The sequence below is a fragment of the Bactrocera neohumeralis genome, chromosome 3 (genome assembly GCF_024586455.1).
Source record: "Bactrocera neohumeralis isolate Rockhampton chromosome 3, APGP_CSIRO_Bneo_wtdbg2-racon-allhic-juicebox.fasta_v2, whole genome shotgun sequence".
Taxonomy (NCBI): domain Eukaryota; kingdom Metazoa; phylum Arthropoda; class Insecta; order Diptera; family Tephritidae; genus Bactrocera; species Bactrocera neohumeralis.
This window is the reverse complement of record NC_065920.1, coordinates 21,917,375-21,937,447: the sequence shown is the minus strand read 5'-3', so window position 1 is coordinate 21,937,447 and position 20,073 is coordinate 21,917,375. Positions and strand designations below refer to the sequence as shown.

General features: G+C 37.6%; 2 protein-coding genes and 1 long non-coding RNA gene across 5 annotated transcripts in view; 2 read left to right on the top strand and 1 right to left on the bottom strand.

Annotated features, from left to right (window-relative positions):
* The window catches only part of LOC126753598 (uncharacterized protein DDB_G0290587-like), a 66,763-nt gene extending 65,671 nt beyond the window's left edge, over positions 1–1,092 (bottom strand). For 2 of the 3 annotated variants that reach the window (XR_007666197.1, XM_050465156.1), the window contains exons 1-2: positions 662–1,092; positions 339–503 (exon numbers count right to left, since the gene is read on the bottom strand). Coding sequence is in view for 2 of the 3 variants with exons in the window: in XM_050465156.1 (XP_050321113.1) it covers positions 339–503; positions 662–947 (451 nt within the window). In the remaining variant the exon portion in view is untranslated. The remainder of the gene's footprint in view (positions 1–338; positions 504–661) is intronic. The other variant, XM_050465155.1, reaches the window with a different exon arrangement.
* A 9,439-nt stretch (positions 1,093–10,531) lies between these two features.
* LOC126753606 (uncharacterized) lies at positions 10,532–11,119 on the top strand. The gene is made up of 3 exons (XR_007666198.1): positions 10,532–10,644; positions 10,762–10,835; positions 10,908–11,119. It is a non-coding gene; the product is annotated as an uncharacterized LOC126753606 (long non-coding RNA).
* A 1,961-nt stretch (positions 11,120–13,080) lies between these two features.
* On the top strand, positions 13,081–14,221 carry LOC126753603 (C-type lectin 37Db-like). Its single transcript, XM_050465160.1, has 3 exons — positions 13,081–13,218; positions 13,276–13,346; positions 13,416–14,221. The coding sequence occupies exons 1-3, from the start codon at positions 13,134–13,136 to the stop codon at positions 13,878–13,880; spliced, it is 621 nt and encodes a 206-aa protein (XP_050321117.1). The 5' UTR covers positions 13,081–13,133; the 3' UTR covers positions 13,881–14,221.
* Positions 14,222–20,073: the final 5,852 nt, after the last annotated feature.

The window sequence follows — 20,073 nt, the reverse complement described above, 5'->3', positions numbered from 1 at the left end:
TCATAATTTCCTTTCTTCACACGATACATGCATTCAATGCTTGTCGGTAATATTGTTGAGGGTTGAAATTAAGCTAAGGTCGATTACGTGGAAGTCACAGGCATCGAGATGCAATACTCTCAATCAACTCTGGACCTAAATGTATGATAGGTCTTTAACTATGGATGTTGCCATTAACAAATTAGGGACCACAAGCGCCAGCCAACACATTTAAATGGCGAATTGTTAGTGTGAGGTTTTGGACACTAAAAGCCACCTTCGACTTTGCATTATACTGACAGTTTCAACTTTCATAAAATAAATTTTCGTTGCATTTAAAGTTCAAGTGTTGTACTCACGTCTACAATAGCCCAGCGGACGATCCCAATCGGTGCCGTTGCAATATGCATATCGGTTACCAGCCAATTCAAAGCCTTCCGAACAGTAGACACCGATATGATACTGATCCACATATTGTATTCTGCCATTTTCTGGATTCTTCGTTGGACTACTACATACATTGCCTGGAACGATGGAAAGTTATACTTTTTTTGTGAAGTCATTTGTTTTGAGATTGCGAAAGTAAGAAAGGTTTGAGCGCAACACGTGCGAAAATGTTCTAGAACTTCACACATTTCGTTACTTGTCGCTAAAAATAAGAAACTACAACATTTGGACTAACTTGCACATATTGGACGATTGCCAACCCATTTGCCGCGGTTGCATGTCGTACGCCGATCACCGAACAACTTGAAGCCGTAATTGCAATAGTGTAACAGCATCATGTTGCGACGTCGCGGCGCTGAAAAACCATTTGGTAGCGGTTCAGGATTTTCACATGGTATTCGCGAACGATCGGGTACGCGGCGTATTGCGCCACTCACATTGTGAATCCAGTAAAATATTAGACAACAGATGAAAATCAGTTGCAAATGCTTAAGGCGCTTGACGGACTGAAGTTGAGGCATTTTTTACTCCGTTCAACGAAAAAAAAAGTAATCAAAGTTATACTTTCTCCAGAATAATGTAAAAGAATTTTCCAAATTTAGTTCTTTCCTCGCAACATCCGCAATGGGCACTGATAGGGGTTAATGTGTTTACTGGTGACTGGGCGGTGAAACTGAAAATAATTATGGACAAATACATGCACAAAGCCAAAGATCCGCATATATACAGGCATACTATGTAAAGTTTTTTATATACATATATATATGCATATCCAGCATATGTACATATATATATCGGGTTTGCTGCTCTTTGTTTTGCCCACATAGCTGATAAGCCTGAAGGCGTCAAGTCATCCAGTTCTTTAAGCAGTATGATATTACTTCAAATTTACATGTATTGATGCAGTTGTACACCCACAGGCAACGAATTAGTAACGGTCAAAAAATATTCACGGCTTGAAACCTCAGAAACCCTATAAAAGTTATATATACTAACTTGTCTCTCACCTTTCGAGACATACTTGTAGGTTTGAAATTAGTACACGTCCTTTTCGCACCAAAAGGCTACCTGACTATATATAAAGGCTGATATCAGACAACTATAGCATATATGTAGTATAGTTATATACAAGGTTTGTCAGGAAAGTATAGGGACTGAATCGATTTAAACAAATTTATTGAAACAATCGTTAAAATTCTATAAAAACTTTCAAAATAGTCTCTTTTTGCGCCGATGCAGCGCTACCAGCGTGATTTCCAAGCATTGCAGGCGTCACGGAAGGCATTCTTCGGAATAACCTTGAGAGCCGTAGTGCATGCTGCTTGGATACCCTCTGTCGTCTCAAAATGCTTGCCTTTCATAGACCTCTACATCTGGGCTGCAGGGTGGTTGCGGAAGCATTGGGATGTCGGCCTTGGTAATGTAGTTGTTCACAAGAAAGGCGGTGTGAGCCAGGCGTTGTCGTGGTGCAACTTCCAATCGGCTGCGATATCTTGTCGGACCCGATTAACCCTTCGTTTGAGTCTCTTGAGGACTTCCACGTAAAACTTGGCGTTGACGGTTTGTCCAGGAGGAACATTTTCATGGTGGACGATGCCTTTGATGTCAAAAAGGACAATGAGCATCGTTTTCACGACCTCTTCTCGGCCCTCCAAGAAGGCTTGGTGCAACCGAAACACACCACTTCTTGCTAAAGCAACATCTAGGTAAGCCTGCTTGATCATATCAAACGTCGTACCTCTGTTCAACGAACGCTGCATTTTCGGAGTGCACCTCTCACAAAAACACGTCGCGCGAAAATGTTTGTCCTGGCTCTCCAGATGCTCGGAGACAACTGACCAGCCGCTCGTTCGTTAGCTGGGAAGGCCCTTTACCAAATCCAGTTGGTGCGCACACGCTCCGAAGTACAGTCGCGGCGGAATAAAATCAGTCTTATTACATTCCGGAGAAACCCTGTACATTTATAATTCTTTGGAATGTTGAACAACTCGAAGATGCCCTACAAAAGCGCCTTTTACCGTACAAAGTCACGCACAAAGCAGATTCTAAAGAGACCCAATGAATTCCATACGCTGTTATTGAAGGAACCTCGTAAGATAACTAAAAATTCTACTTAAAGACTCTGAAATTGTTACAGTAAATGATGCGCATGGGTCATGTGATACATATAGTATGTATACCCACAGTTCACACTAGTGCTAATCGTGCAATAAGTTTCGTCAAAAATATATTATAAGATTCTAAGAATTTTGAAAACAACACAGTATATATCAAAGCAAATAGAAAAAAATCTATAAAAATGAAATAAGCCACACACTTTCATAATTTTTGTTGAACTGAGTAGTCACTATGTAAGGTAAAATAGGAGACGTCATCGATACGCCATTTCTCTGCACGCTATCTTCAAACGCTGTTCTCTCTACCGAAATGATTTACGAGTGAAAGCAACAACAATGTGAGCGCCTTGAATTCGAAACAAGAGAGTAATGCAGATAACGTTCTAAAGCGGGAGGCTGTGAGCGTCAAATGTTTCGCTTATCGAGTGAATACTGTATGTGCAAGAAGTGAAATAATGTTTGATAAACTCAGAGAAATAATGACTTTTTATCGTATTTCATTCAACCACGCCTTTAGCAGTGTGTATGACATATGTACATATGTAAGAATGTATACTACTGTGGGAAAAACTAGTAAGACTTCTTAATTCAAGTTTCGCCGGAAAATGCATTCGTTAAAATATACTTTCTCTAATTTGGTATGACTGTCAGTGGCATTCGTGAAAAATCGTTGGAATATCGGAAGAATCAGTGAAACCATTTTGAAAGATCATTTAGGCCTAAGAAAAGTGGAAGCACTCAATTTTTTCGAAAAACAGCGTCGCGTTATGGTCTGTGAAACAATGCTTTCCGACTACAGGATGTCATGAAACGTATTATTACTGGCCAAGAGTCTTGAATCTATGCTAACGACCCGAAAATAGACGATCAATTGGCCGAATTTTGTGGCACAGGTAAGTCGAAACCGAAAAAAAATGTTAAAGCAAGTCAAAAATCAAGCTTATGTTGACAGTCTTCTTCGATCATCAAAGTGTAGTCACTCCAATTTCTTCCGACGTGAATCGCTCTACTCGCATTGAAGGTTATTTCGGAAATTGACTATAGCAACTGTTTCGAGAATTGGAAAAACAAGTGTATTGGGGCCAAGGCTGATTACTTTGTGAGGAACGGCATAGATTTTGAAAAATAAATTAAGAATTTTAAAAATATGACTAAAGTCTTACTATTTTCTGCCCATAGTAGTATAACTTGTCGGCAAAGTGCAGCGAAGTGAGTCAGTTATTATCTGTAATAAATATTAAGTAATTATTGCAAGTAAATATGGGCATAAGCTTAGGTCTTTACAAATCTTTACTTTAGAGAGCATGCACTACTACATACATATAGGCATATTAGTATTTTAAGGAATGTTCTATGCTAGTGTTTGATTTTTTCGACACATTTTACGACCCAGATCATCACCTTCACTTCAAAATACATTTAAATGAAGCTTGGTCTTCAACTTTTAAGATCTTATTAATTTTACAAAAAATAAGTTCAAACAACGGTGTTAATAAAGAAGAGTTTTGTAAATATTGCCTCAGAGACTACCTCCATAAAGTATCTCCTCGTGGCCTTCACTCACATAATTTAATTAATAGAGATCCTTGATAAAATTAAAGCCGTCCATATCAAACATGACAACAAAAATGAGAAATGCCGGCAAAAACTAAGATGTCTCTAATACTCACGCATACCAAACAAATTTTCTTCACTCTCCCGGTTTTACCATAACCGAGTTGAGAGGACTACGTGACTGTAATGCCTTTGGACTAAGATATGAAATATTCTCGAAGAACAAAATAATTCTTTTCAAATGTTTATTTTGAGTTTGTCTTCAAATATAATGAAGAAGCATACTAAAAACAGGTTACGTACCTCTTTAGGGCTTGGGGTGAAGAATTCAGTTATCATATACATATGATACTTGAGTTCAGCTAACCACACAACTATTCTTTGCATAATTTTAACTATTCGCCTTGTTTAGTATTTCCCACGGTGTAAACGAGTACCCATTGCCTCAGCATTGTTTTAGCACACACTCTCCACCTTTTCCGGAAAGCCCAGCTGCATCAACGCATACATCATATGTATTAAATTTCTCGAATATCTACATCTTCACGAAGCCTTCTTCGCAAAGAGCACTTCGCACGCTTTAATGCTCGCATTCCCCAAGGTCCAATCACGAATTTATCAACGAATTATACTCGCTTTGCTGGCATTTCACCACTTTCGCTAATCACCAGTAAATATTTACCCAGGCAGCAATGCTGATGGAAGTTGGAGAATTCGAAAAAAATTGTGCACATACACTCTCACATTGCGTACATACATACACACACTTTCATACAAGCACACACATTCATAGAAAAAACTATATGAGGGATGTATTAAGATGACGTGAACTGTCGACGAGTCAATATCATAAGGTTGACAGCACGTGCAGTTCGGGAAAACCAATAAAACATAGTATGCAAATATATTTACATATTGAAGTGCATGTGTATGTATGTGTGTATATGTGAATGAATATATGCATCGGTAGTTTTTATTATCGAAACCCGCCCTTAAAGAGAGTGTCACATACATTTTACATTTATATTTGCCACAGTAGCTGTGACAGCATTCGAAAACTATGCAGTACAACAACAACAACAATGCAAAAGCAAACAATGAGTTTTATTAGAAAAATAAGGAATGTAAACACTGAATTCACATACAAACGAAAAAGTAGTACAAATAACGAGTGCAACCGAATTGTATACCCGGGTTCAATTTAGTAAAATATACATTATCTTTTCAGAAAAATTTTACGCGATTAGATTATAGACATATTCGACAAAATGGTGACTGGAAGAAATATCATTACTTCGAACATTATCTGACAAATCTATCATATCTGATAATGTCAAGTGAAATTCCAAGCTGATCAGTCCAGTCGTCTCGGTGAAACTTTGCTGACTTCTTACAAATACGATCAAAAAATCTTCTCAGATATATGAAGATTGGACATAACGGGTGACCCAAATATATGAATTTCTTTCAATAGCCTTTTCTTGACAGATCACATGTGAATCGTATCAAGCGTGTGTTTCGCGCGCTTTGCTCAACTTTTGGCCAACATAATCGGTCTACTGAGCATACTATTCGCAACACAATCAACCATTTTAAGACTCAGCATTCATTACTGAATAATATTCATCCGAATATACAACGTCCAGCACGCACTTAAGAAATTATAGCAGCCGTATGTGGGAGTGTTCATGAAGACCGTGGAGAGTCGATTCGGCGCGTTCGCAGCATCTCGGACTGACGTATGGAACGACTTGGCGCATTATACGTTTAGATCTTTAATTGAAAGCGTACTACAGTTTGTGCAAGAACTGAAACCGCTCCACTTTCTCAAGCTACATCGCGTCGCTCTATGCGCTTATGAAAAGTTCGAAGAATAACCGACGTTTTCGAGCCAAAATTTTGTTCAGCGAAGAGGCCCATTTCTGGTTCGATGGGTATGTAAAGAAGCAAAATTGCCGCAATTAAGACAAAGAATAACCTGGAAAGATTCAAGAGCTGACATTTCATCCAGAAAAAAAGAACGGTTCGGTGTGGTTTGTGCGTCGGTGGAATCATCGGTCCATATGACTTCAGAAATGATGCCGGTGAAAAAGTAACCATGCCATGATGACCGACTATTTGATGCCTGAAATTGAAGCTCACGATTTTGGCGAGATTTGATTTCAACAAGACGATGCCACCTCTCACACATTGCATCAATCAACGGATTTATTGAGAGCACACTTCGGTGAGCAGATAATTTCAAGTTTTGGGCCAGTCGATTGGCCACCAAGATCGTATGATACACACTGTAGACTTTTTCTTGTGAGAATATGTAAAGTCTAAAGTCTATGCGTAAAATACCGCTCCGATCCAAACGGTCCCAAGGTTTATTCGTTAACACAGCTGTAATATACCTACATATAAAGAAGTACAACGCATTGTGCTCGGGTATAAAAACTGTCAAGCGAAATGAGAGAGAAATTAATGCAAAGAGAGCTGCGAGTATTTAGTTATGAAAGAGAGCGTAATGCCAGTTAGGCATTTGTGCAGCATTAGGCTTGCTTTCGCGGCAATTAAATTGCAAACATCGAATTACATTATCACAACTGCGTCTCCGGCTGCGCTCAGTTACTACTGATATACACAATCATACAAACGTCTCATTGTATATGTATGTATATGTCTGTATCCACAGGCTTTTTGCTTTGCATCCGGACGACACACAGTAGCCACCAGTCGCCGGTAAGCAGTCTCAAGCGCTGATTGCGCCAGAATGATGAGTGTTAGCAGCCTGCCTGCCGTCGTGCTTGTTCCTGCTGCTGCGTGCGTTGGTCACGTGCCGCCATTAGCATCAACGGTGATGATGGTGAATTATAGATGACGCGTGGCAAGACAACCGACAGCCAACAGCCGACAGTCACTGCCAAAGCCATACAGTCAGAGTCATAGCTACCAGTCAAAGCAACTCCCCAGTGACCCATGCAAGTTGAGGAGTTGAACATTGCACTCTTCACCACAACGCACTTCGCATTACCTTACATAACGTCTGGTCGGTCGTTCACAACTCGCATGCAGTTCCACCCTCCTCCACATGATGCCGTTACTGTGTTCAGTTGCATTCGACGCGGCATCACTCCCCAGCTCAGCAACGGAAGTGGCAATAAGAAGTTGTCAATATTGAGTGATTATCTGTGCGATTGCAAAACTCGCCTCGTTGCCGCAGTGATTCACCATTAACTAGCGAGCTTAGTGTGTGGCTGATCGAATGCTGAATGTCGGTGTGTGGGCTTGCGTAACTGGTTGCCTGCTGTCGGGCGCTTGATGCCTATTGCCAATGGGAAAACACCAATCAACGACGAGATTTCACAAACTTCGTCGCACCAATACCGGCACAATAAGTTGTGTGCTGGTGTTGGTATACATAGGAAATGTGGAAATCGTTTAGTTATTATCACCGCCAGTTGAGTATTTAGTTGCGCTATTGCTTTATATTTCAACATGATTGAGTTTCTAATGAAAACTTTCGAAAAGGAAGCCAGTTCAGATCGAACTCCTTGCGGAAGTATGCGAAAGCTGCATAATTTCCTGAGTTACTGAAGCATGTTCAACGCATTGCAGGGTTAACTATTGACTCCGTGAACGATCATCTTTTATATGCGTAGAGTACACAATAGGGCAAAGATGGAAAAGTTTGATTCCGTTGTTATTGATAGGAAGTGGGTAATGCGAGAGAGTGCCACTGTTAACAATATAAAATCTGTATATACGAAATTCTGTACACACATTTTACCACTAACGAATTAGTGAAAAGACACCCTAATAGTACCCAACAAACAGAGTGCTCCGAAAAAATGTCTACGAAACTACCCAACATTTACTGCCAAAAACTAACATAAAGGCTTAATATCACCAGTAATTAGCTAGAAGTCATCAGTGAGATCGTATCTGAATTTTGACTTCCAGATCCACCAACAGCTCTGTCAATACTCAACTCTACTAGTTTACTGTCACGCATTCGCGCAAGAAACGTCTATAATGTAGGCTTTGCAGCATAAATTCTGTTAGGCAACAACATATCTATCTAAAATATCTATGGGAAACAAACGGACACAGTGGACGTTTTAGCGCTTTTTTTGGCACTAAAGTAGTTCCAAGATCTCTTCGGCATGTAACCATATATTGCAGTTTAACCAGAACGTAAATAGTCTGCTAAATCATAACAGCTTCCTTCGTACTGTAGTTCTTAGCATAATCGATCATTGTCTTGGACGAAGAAAATTAATACTTTAGAAAAAATGTTTTAATATGCATATATTCTATTTTTAATATCTTTGGGCGGGCCCAAAGTACAATTATGATGCTTTTGGTGTGGTATTCTTCAAAAGATCTTCGAAAATATCGTGGGTTCTAATATAATGTTATGCTCAAGAAATAACTTTATTGTAAAGATAAAGGTTTGCCATTACGATTCGAAATTCGAATCGATTGGCTCGAATAAATTTCTTAAAGAGATCCAGTTCGACCCCTTTTTGCAACAATTAGGGCCGAGTTTCAACAATATCGCAGCGAATATTCTCTTCCGTGACGTCAATCGTGTCAGGCTTTTATGCGTGGACAAGAGGCTTCACATAGCCAAACAAAAAAATAATCCAGCGGTGGTAATTCGAACGATTTTAGAGGACGTGCAACGAAGCCACGACCCGAAGGTCAGGCACGAATTGACTGCCCACCTGAACGATCAAAATCAAGTTTTACTTGAAGAAATATCTTCACGAGATTTGACGTGGATTACTGTCAGAAGCGACGGTATAATCTATAAGCAATTTGTTCAGATTGGACAACTAAAAAATATAGCTGCTAAACAAATGGATAGTTCAAGTTTAAGTTGAATGGCAAACGTTTTATATTTGTGAAGGGGCTTTATAGCTTCGGTTTAAACGAAGTTACTATTTTTTCTTTTTTTCATAAACTCTATTGAAGAAAAACTAATAAACCGGTTCTGTTCAAGTACTAAAACTACCAATGTAATAGCATGGAAATGTTTATTATCATTCGAAAAGACATTTTTTGTTATTTATTTATTGAAGATTATCTCTTTCAAATGTGGGTCATGCCTAGGTGTCCGATGGTTCTTCCGTTGAGCCCAATTTTCGTTGACTCGTTCGAGCATTTCGATTCTTAACTAGCGAATGACACGCGTGATGTTATGCTCCAAGGCCTGAATCGAAGCGAGATTCTTCGCATAGACTTTAAATTATACTTATCCCTAGAAGAAGAAGTCTAACAATGTGATATCACACGATTATGGTAGCCAATCGACCAGCCGTAAACAGGAATTTATCTGCTCACCGAAGTATTATTTCAATAAATCCATTGATTGATGCGAAGTGTGGGAAATGTCGCCGTCTTGTTGAAACCAAATGTCGCTGAGATCACGAGCTTCAATTTCAGGCAATCAGTCGGTTATCACGGCGAGAACGGTCGCAATTGACGGTAACGTTCTTACCGGCATCATTTTTGAAGACTAATGATTCCACCGACCCACCAACCATCCCAACCCGTTGTTTTTTCTAGATTAAATGGCCCTTTTTGAATCTCTTCGTCCCAAATGCCACAATTACGCTTGTTTACATACCAATGGTGCCAGTAATGGGCCTCATCGCTGAACAAAATTTGTCTCAAAAACGTCGAATCTTCTTTGAACTTTACAAGAGCCCATAGCTATATTTTGCACGGTTTCAGTTTAAGATCTTGACGTAAAATGCGCCAAGTCCTTCCATACGTCCGTCCAAGTTGCTGCGAACGGCGCCGAATCGACTCTCCACGGTCTTCGTATACACTTTCAGCTACGGTTACTATATTTCCTTTGCAACGTGCTGAACGCGGTCTACTCGGTCGAATATTATCCAATAATGAATGCTAGGTCTGAAGATGGGTGATGGTGTTGCGAATAGTACGCTCAGTAGGCCGATTATGTAAACTTTATGCAGTCGTGCAGTCCATGGCGAAATGCCAAACAATACCTAACAAAAATAAGATGACAACTTGATACGACTCACACGTGATCTGTCCAGAATAAAATTATTAAAAAAAGTACCTCTACTTGGATTACCCGTTATCTGCGAGAAACAGCTGTCTAATCACGAAATGTAAAAACGGCAGCTAACCTATCGATTTACCGTTCTCGCGTAAACCAACCATTGTTGCCTGTGATTTATGGTTACAAATATGGATATTGTCCACGTATGGTAATTTAAAGTATTGTTTATATATTCCAAATATGAAATTAGATTTATTTTGCTAAAATATGTATATAAAATGCTAAGTCACGTTTCCAATTAAGTTTCTTTGTGAAAGACAAAAGATTTCATTAAAATATAGTAATCGGCTTAGGTAAGCATATGGGCATATATAACGGTAATGAAGCAGAAGATCGTGATTAGTCAGATTCACAACGAATCAACGTTGTCTATTTCTCCACGTATCCTATTAGGAACCGCTATAATGGGTGTTGCTAAATTTGTTTCGTTTCTGTGTTTGGCACTCGTGACACAACAGTTTTTAGGTAACTAAGCTTTCCATTACAAATATTTTTTATTAAAAGTGTCTTGAGTTTATTATTTCAAGTAACTAAGCTTTTTGTTTTAAATATTTTTATTGATAAAACTGCTTTGGTTGACAGGAAACTATGCGGATGCGTTCGAAATTGGTGGATCTATATACGGTGGTATCCGTTTAGGACTGCGATCATCAATAGTAATATATTGCTTAGATTTTATTCAGTGAAAAGAAGCAAAACTAAAAATAGTTTATATCTTTTTGTTTTAGTTAAGTGCTTTAGCTCATCGCGTAAGCTGCTTGAGAAGATATACGTTAGTGTGTGGTTTCATTTTCCAACCGCGTTGCTGCCATACTAACGTGTGTTGTTAATACTTTTATTGATTTCTAATATCTTGTCTTACATGAACAATAAATGTCAAAAGTGCTAACAAATATGAAAATTAATCTCAATATACACCATCCATACAAAAGAGGAAACAAAGCCAAGAAAGAAAATACTCTTCTATTTTTAAATGCATTTTAGATGAGGTACTAAGGAACGTCTGCTAAATTGTATGTTAAATAAGTCAGGAATAGGATAGTTCGGTTCAAGCGGAATCCTAAATATTTATAGCTTTCCTAATACCCTTCACAGGCGCACTATTTTATAGCTTAAAAGGATATAAAAATTAATATTTTTATTACGATTTTGATCGGTCAGTTTTTATAGCAATCTTTTTCATACAATTTTTAGCTACCATATATCATTAGAGCATTAGGGATCCTTGTGGTTAGCTAACAATTAATAGAATCGATTCAGATTTTTCAATAATACCGTATACTCCATTTAAAAAATTTCTAGCTTCAAGTTGACTCTAAAGCCACTCGACGAAATGTGAGTAGTAGGTGGGGTTCCCTCTCCTCATCTATGGACCCTGATAGTAAAGAATCTGCTTAAAAACTTGAAGATCGTGGCTGCCCGGCGATTACGAAGGTCAAAAGAAAAGTTCCTGTGTACCGGGTACGAGTTTACGTAGAGGTATCTCAGCATTGTAACAAATTGGGCGATCGTAAGTGATCTCGACATAAACCCAAGTAAGTAAGTAATAAGATGGCTTTATTTGCTAGAAGTTACAAGAATGTTAGACATCCGTCTGCAACCGGCAAAAACAGTGAAATATCTAGAAATCACCTTGAATAGGTTTCATGGAGGCCAAATATCAAAGAGATGGCCACAAAGACAGCCTTATGCTGTAGAGGATTGGCAAAAGTGGAGTCTCGCACCGAAAGTCGTCCTCTCGCTCTATGACACCATAGTCAAACCCATTATGTCCTATGGTGCCTCTATGTGATGGAGGGCTCTAGAAAAGACTACACTTACAAAGAAACTCGAGTGCACTAAGGTTCACTCCAACCATGGCAATTAATGCCATTTTGCACATAGTTCCCGTAGACATCGTCGGAAGGTTAATGGCTGCGAAAGTGGCTATCAGATTCAGAGCTTTAATAGGCCATTGCCTTATTGGCGCCCATGCTGTAAGGTTGGGAATCTTACCAGACGCCATTTGCAAAAACTGTATGGAAGAAGAAGAGGGGGAACAACAACAACAACAACAATCAACACTTCGTTCTTGACTATACCGCTTTTGGGAAGCTAAGACTTAAATACTTGGGGTATACATTCAGTTAGCCCACAGAACTGGCAGGAGTTGAATTTAAACGCCTGTGAGAACTTGCATTCTATACTAAGTGTTTTGCTAATTTATAAGGTAGAGCACAGAAGTTTTTCTTTTCTATGGCTTCACAAAGGATATCCAATGAACAATTTCTCAATAAAATTGCAAGGAAATACTGCGCTGAGCATTAAGTGTTTCGTTACTACATAACTGAGATGTCGCTGGGTTTCTCTCCCCAGTACTAAGAGGCTGGGTTGCTTGGGTTGGTTGGGTTTAAAATAAACAAAAAATGAGGTTGTTGAGTTTCTTCGATATAATTTTTATAAATTTTTGCAGGATCTGAAAATATTTCGAATGCCGAAGCATAGAAGTTGGGAGAGTTTCTATTGCCTGGAAACCGAACTTAGCTCAGTTTTATTAAAACGTCTTAAATAACTTTAATTTGGTGATAAATTATGGGAAGATTAACTTAGTTTTAAATTTTTACATGAAAGAAACGCTACTGATCTGGGTCCTATACTTTTTAAGAATATGTGTGTACGCCTAAAACGTTCTATAAACGCTACTCTACAGAAATAATTTGTATTAAACATCTGAAAAATTCTCACCAGTGCGAGTAAACCGATAGAGCCTAATCAGTTGGAAAGCACACTACGCCAGAAATGCAAAAATACATTCATATGCACATATGTATCATAAAAATACCACTTGCAATGTTTTTTATGCATTAATATCATTATAAATATGAATTATAAAATTTGCGATTGTTTCATTCGCACTTTGGATCCACCACCAACTGGACGCGCAGACGTTTGAGCTTAAAAAATATACTTGAATTATGGGAGCCGTGCGATATATTCCGTTTATTTTACTTTTTATTAATGCTTTATTATTTACTGCAGGCAACACATCAGTTCAAGAAGGTATTACAAATTTTATTAATTCATTTATTTCACTATTAATTTTTCTTTAATTTACAGGTGGAGATGTGGATTTACACCCCTTCATTAAAGTTGGTAGCAAGTATTATTTAGTGGCTCAGGACTTAAAGGTACTCAAACATATACACCTAAGAGCCATCAATTTTAATTACATAAAACACATTGTCTTTCCATTTTAGCTGGATTGGTTCGGAGCTGCTCATTTTTGTCGTTCTTACGACAGTGATTTGCTAACGATTGAATCGCTGGCTGAAAAGAATGCTTTATTTGTGCACCTGTCGCCGCTGTTCAAAATTGGTCAAATGCGTGTTTGGACCAGTAGCAACGATTTGTCGGTGGAAGGCACCTTCATGTCGCTGAATAGTGGACGTCCAATGCTTTATGCATTCTGGGGACAGAACGAACCGAACAATGCGGGAAATGGGGAAGATTGTGTAGAAGTCGTGCTACGCAATGATCTTTATATGATGAACGATAATAATTGTTCAACACAAATGCAAATTATTTGCGAAAAGCGTTCACCATTAAATGCTCGTAATTCCGCCACAAAATCAAACTGTGAGAATGTAACTGAGAATTGTGGTTTAAAAAAACTCGTGGAAGTATTTCTACAATCTGCAAATGTCTTAAACTGCAGAGCATAATAATATGTAAATAAACAGCTTTGTATTTTATTTCGAAGATATAGTGAGCTTGTTTTGTGTCCTGATGTGATTTTGATTGTTAAAATAAAGAGTTATAATAGTATAATTCCGAAAATCTGTTGACCTGTATGAAAAGAGATGAGCTCGTTGTGATAGAAAACAAAATATATTCCGCTCTTTGAGTAAGGCTGTATGGAATTTTCATAGATTTTTGATTACATACCATCTATGAAAGTTCTATAAAGCCTTACTTAAAAAACCGAATATCTCGAGAAGTATTAATGATAGCGATTATATATACCTTTTTTGTAGCAAATAAAATTTCCTACAATTTTGTCATGTACATTTTTGCCATAGCTTTTGGCATTTACTAGATATATACCAAAAAATGCGAATTTCGTGGAAAAATCAGGTTTACATAGAGCCCCGTACTACCGGTGTGAATTTCGACTTTGTCGCATTGGGCACTTTTGTAGAGTGTTCAATTCCGAGCAATATGTGTTTAAAGTCAAAGCGTTGCCATAAAATTTCTCTGAGCTATAGAAATTTAAATATAAAAAATCACGATTGTCGGGTATTTTTACATGCCTTTGTTCAGTCCTTAATATTAATATTAAGGGCTAAAATTTTCAGGGAATTGTTTTTAGGGTATTTCCAAGGAAATTTCATGATGGGATTGAAAAAAATGAATTGTTAAAAAAACACCCTAATATACATATTACACAGTCTCTGATGTTTCTTTTGGGCGTTACGCATATCATGGCAACCTTAAGGGATCAGTAGGGTAATTTAACCTGTTTTTTTGACAATGTGGTTAGCTAAAAATGGGTAGAATCGGTTCAGATATTCCCGTATAATATGTGGATGAAAAATGCCTCGAAAAAATTACATGGCAAAACTGCATTAAGGGTGTCGGTACATAAGAATTTTTATACTCGTATCAGTAGGTGCCTCTCCACAGCACCAATATAATGAACATGGTGATATACTGATGACTTGAATAGTGCATTTTAAGTTAATAAGACAGAATTTATGCCGCCTAAACTATAAGCATTTCTACAACTTTTCTTAAATAAATCGTACTTTAATACATAATATTTAAAAAAAAATATGCACACTAATATGTTAATATGTATAAGGAAATAGCTTATAAACAGTGGGAAAACCCTATGTATCATATTTTGCAGGGCATTGTAAACATACACTATAAGAATGATAATGCTAATTATAACAAGTAAGGAAGGGCTTAGTTCGGGTGTCACCGAACATTTTATACTCTCGCATGATAAAGTGATAATCGAGATTTCATTATCTGTCATTTACATATTTTTCAAATACCGTATTTGTGTTAAGTTTTATTCCGCTATCATCATTGGTTCCTAATGTATATATATATTATACAGAGAAGGCATCAGATGGAATTCAAAATAGCGTTATATTGGAAGAAGGCGTGGTTGAAAATCGATTTCACCCATATTTCGTACATGTCATCAGGGTGTTAAGAAAATATTATATACCGAATTTCATTGAAATCGGTTGAGTAGTTCCTGAGATATGGTTTTTGGTCCATAAGTGGGCGAGGCCACGCCCATTTTCAATTTTTAATAAAAAGCCTGGGTGCAGCTTCCTTCTGCAATTTCATCCGTAAAATTTAGTGTTTCTGACGTTTTTTGTTAGTCCGTTAACGCACTTTTAGTGATTTTCAACATAACCTTTGTATGGGAGGTGGGCGTGGTTATTATCCGATTTCTTCCATTTTTGAACTGTACATGGAAATGCCTGAAGAAAACGACTCTGTAGAGTTTGGTTGATATAGCTATAGTAGTTTCCGAGATATGTACAAAAAACTTAGTAGGGGCGGGGCCACGCCCACTTTTCCAAAAAAACTGCGTCCAAATATGCCCCTCCCTAATGCGATCCTTTGTGCCAAATTTCACTTTAATATCTTTATTTATGGGTTAGTTATGACACTTTATAAGTTTTCGGTTTCCGCCATTTTGTGGGCGTGGCAGTTGGCCGATTTTGCCTATCTTCGAACTTAACCTTCTTATGGAGCCAAGGAATACGTGTACCAAGTTTCATCATGATATCTCAATTTTTACTCAAGTTACAGCTTGCACGGACGGACGGACAGACGGACGGACGGACAGACAGACATCCGGATTTCGACACTACCCGTCACCCTGATCAATTTGGTATATATAACCCTATATCTGACTATTTTAGTTTTAGGACTTACAAACAACCGTTATGTGAACAAATCTATAATACTCTCGTTAGCAACATTATTGCGAGAGTATAAAAAACCATAATTTATAATAATTTAATTTAGTGCTTGATCCCGCCACGAACTGTGCGATGGACTCTTATCAGTGTGCCTTACCAGAATATTGCACAATCACTCAGTGAAGCATTTTGTCAGTGAGCAAAAATACTAGTCCACAATAAGAAATCTTTGTGTTAAATCAAACTGGTTAATAAAATACTAGTTGGCAACGAGAATTTTTTTTTTTTGAAATGCACTCAAATAAAGACATCTTTTTCACTTTAGATTCATCTGTCAGTTTTATTCCTTACTTTTAGAACGTCAAAAAACAAACTTCAAAAAAAGAGTTTGGTTTGAATCAAATTATTTTGTCTATTTTGAGTCAGTTTGAAATATTTATACATATATTATATAATGTACATATGTATAAATTACCAAATTGACACCGGCTTTCAAAATTTCTTATCGCTCGAGAGAAAAATACGGCTTGTGCTTACGGTTGATATGATTTGTGAGTGAGGGTAAAGTAATTGGTTGAATTCACTGCTTGGTAAACCCTTACACGTATACATATAATATTTAAAGCTTGTTGTTATAAGAAACATGATCATTAAAACTTGCAAAAAATTCATTTGATGTTTCACATCACCACCAACTGGACGCGCAGACGCTTAAGAATGCCATTTTGCTCTTCTTTTTGATGAACTTCTCAGTGTATACTACAAGCAGTTCATCGGTTAAAGAAGGTAATACAAATTTTATTAATTCATTTATTTAAATATTAATTTTTTTTAATATACAGGTAAAGATGTGGAATTTCAACCCTTCATTAAAGTTGGTAGCAAGTATTATTTAGTGACAACTCCGGCCACAGAGGTACTCAAACATAAATACCTAAGTGCCATTACAATTTTTTTACATAAAACACATTGTCCTCCCATTGTAGATGAATTGGTTCGAAGCTGTTCATTTTTGTCGTTCTTACGACAGTGATTTGCTAACGATTGAAACATTGGCTGATTATGGAGCTTTAGTTAAGCACTTAAGGGGGTTAAATTTTAAAACTTTTAGTACTTGGACAAGTAGCAACGATTTGTCGGTGAATGGAACATACATGTTGCTGAATAGTGGACGTCCAATGCTTTTTTCAATCTTGGACTGTGGCAAACCGAACTATTTGCGAGATGCTAATGATTGAGTAGAATTCAAGATAATCGTTGATTTGTTTGCAATGTACGATAATAATTGCCTTAAAAAACAAAGGCATATTATCTGTGAAAAGCGTTCACCGTTAAACGCTCGTAATTCCGCCTCAAAATCAAACTGTGAGAATGTAATAGGGAATTGTGATTTAAAAACACGAGTGAAAGTACATCCGAACTCTCATCAAATATATTAAACTGCAGTACATAATAATATGTAAATAACACCTTTTTATTTTTTTTTCGAATATATAGTATATTGAGCTTGTTTTGTGTCCTGATGTGATTTTGATTGTTAAAATAAAGAATTATAATAGTAAAATTCCGAAAATCTGTTGAGCTGTATGAAAAGAGATGAGCCCGTTGCGACAGAAACCAAGACTGGTGTGATTTCCTTTCCTCTTAAAATCATTTTTAACTTTGAGCTAAATCGAAAGTATCAACAGCAAAGTGCAAACAAATGGTTGTCTTGGGCAATACCCTCTGCTGAATTTTGCGAAGATATGTTATTAAATAGAAGAGTTTTCGTTACAACGGAATTGACGCGGACGGGCGGAAATAGGGAAATGGAGAAGAGCAAGCGTGGCTTATCAGGGCTGACATCAAACTATTTAGTTTCTATAAAAAAAAACACTTTTGGCTGTCTGATGACAAAAAGTACTAACAGTTCTCTAATTTTACACCTCTGAGTTTTTATTTTTAATTTGAGTTCACTTGAAATGCAAAGTGTTCGGCAAGAAATCTCTAACTGGTTGACGACTTCATATCATTTTTTTGTTAGCGACTTGTAGAATGCATTAAAAAAGCAGAAATATGTCTTAGAGTAATTATGTCTTAAATTTTAATAACTTTCGAGCAATGATGATTACGAACAAGAAGATAAAAGGAGATTTTTATATAGAATCCATTTTCTAAAGACCTTGACCTTGCGACTGCTCAGTTGCCAGTACTTAATCAACGCTTGCTGAACTGGTTCGAGACTCAACCATCCAGTAGTGAACTGCAAGAAGTCCATGGAGCTGAGACTGATGAACTTAATCTAGCAAACTCATGAAGTTATAAGTAGTCTAGATATTCCTTTCCTAATCTTGAGCGCACAGGTACGGCGAGCTGTTCACTGAACTATTTTTAAATGAAATCAAAATTAAAAATCTGGAATAGGATTCCAGAGTGCCCAGGCTCGTCGTCATCTTAGTACCGAGCTTCTTTGAGTCTGAGAGTGACTTTCACCTTTTGGCTATGACCACCGGTGCTTTTGTAAATAACTCGAAAGATGAATTACTCTAAAAAGAGCATATATGGAGTATTTTAAACCCTAAACGGGATATTTATATAAAGTTTGCCACGAAGTGTGTAACACCCAGAAAAATACGGCAAATATAAATGATCAGAGTCAAAAGCTAAGTTGAATTAGTCTTGTCTGGCGGTCTCTCAGCTTCTGATATAACGATTTGGAATTTTGCACTGGTCCTTTTATCCACCCACAAGAAGCTACGTATTTGTCGGAAAAGCGAACTAACGGGAATTTTAATAAGAGCGCTATAAAAACGGTTTGGAATGACAATGAAATTTTTCATTCATGTGAAAACACATTTGATGTCATTATGTATGCAAATCGATTTCTTTTGCATGACCACAATAAGCACTCTTGCAGAAGTCCAGACGCTGAACGCAATTCTTGACGGTTTTCAAGCATAAATCGGCCGATACTGCTGCAATTTCAAATTCGATATTCGTACGAAGCTCATCAATCGTCGCTGGCTTATTGGCATAGATCTTAGACTTGACGTAGGCCCACAGGAAATAGTCTAACGGCGTTAAATCAAATATCAGCCAATTCGCACCAAAAATATTCGGTTATCAATGGGCGGTAGTGAGTCCCATTTACAGTAATTTGCCGGCCTTGATCATCACTGTAGAACTACGGCCCATTGACACCGCCGGCCCAATTTATCGGGATGCATTGGTGTCTCATGAAGTACGTGTGGATTGCTGCCTGACCAATAACGCATATTTTGCTTGTTGACGAAACCATTCAGCCAGAAATAATCCTCATCGCTGAAAATGATTTTTCATTGAAAATCTGGATCATATTCAAGTTGTTGTTCTGCCCAATTCAGGAACATACGACGATTATGGTGGTCAAGCGGCTTCAGTTCTTGCGTAAATATAATCTTGTGAGGATATAAATTAAGCACCAATATTCTCGACACTACGCGCTACCATTTTGCACTGTGCCCTTGGAATCGATATTTTTCCACTAGACGCTCAATTTTTGCTCTGACAGTACGATTATGACGACCATAAATTAGACGTAGCGCTCTTAAAGTTGAGGCAATTGACTCCGAAAAAATCCGGTAGTAAATTTTAATAATTTTGACTTGTTATTGGATCGTATATCTTTCCATCAGCAAACCTTTCTGAATAGAAATGTCAAAAGAGCGGGAAAAAATCTGGCATTGTTTGCTGTCTACTTTTATAGCGTTCCTATACCCGTTATAGAAAATGTTACCGGCTTTAAGGTCGTCAGTCTGTTTATACAGCTAATTTAGTTTGTTCGATTCGCTACTCTCTGAAAATAATAGACTTGAGTCGATTTAAAAAAATTTGTTGAACCAATCGTTACAATTCTTTAAAAACTTTCAAAACAGGCTCCTTCTGCGTCGATGCAGCGCTGCCAGCATGATTTCCAAATATTGAAGGCGCCACAGAAGTCATTGTCCGG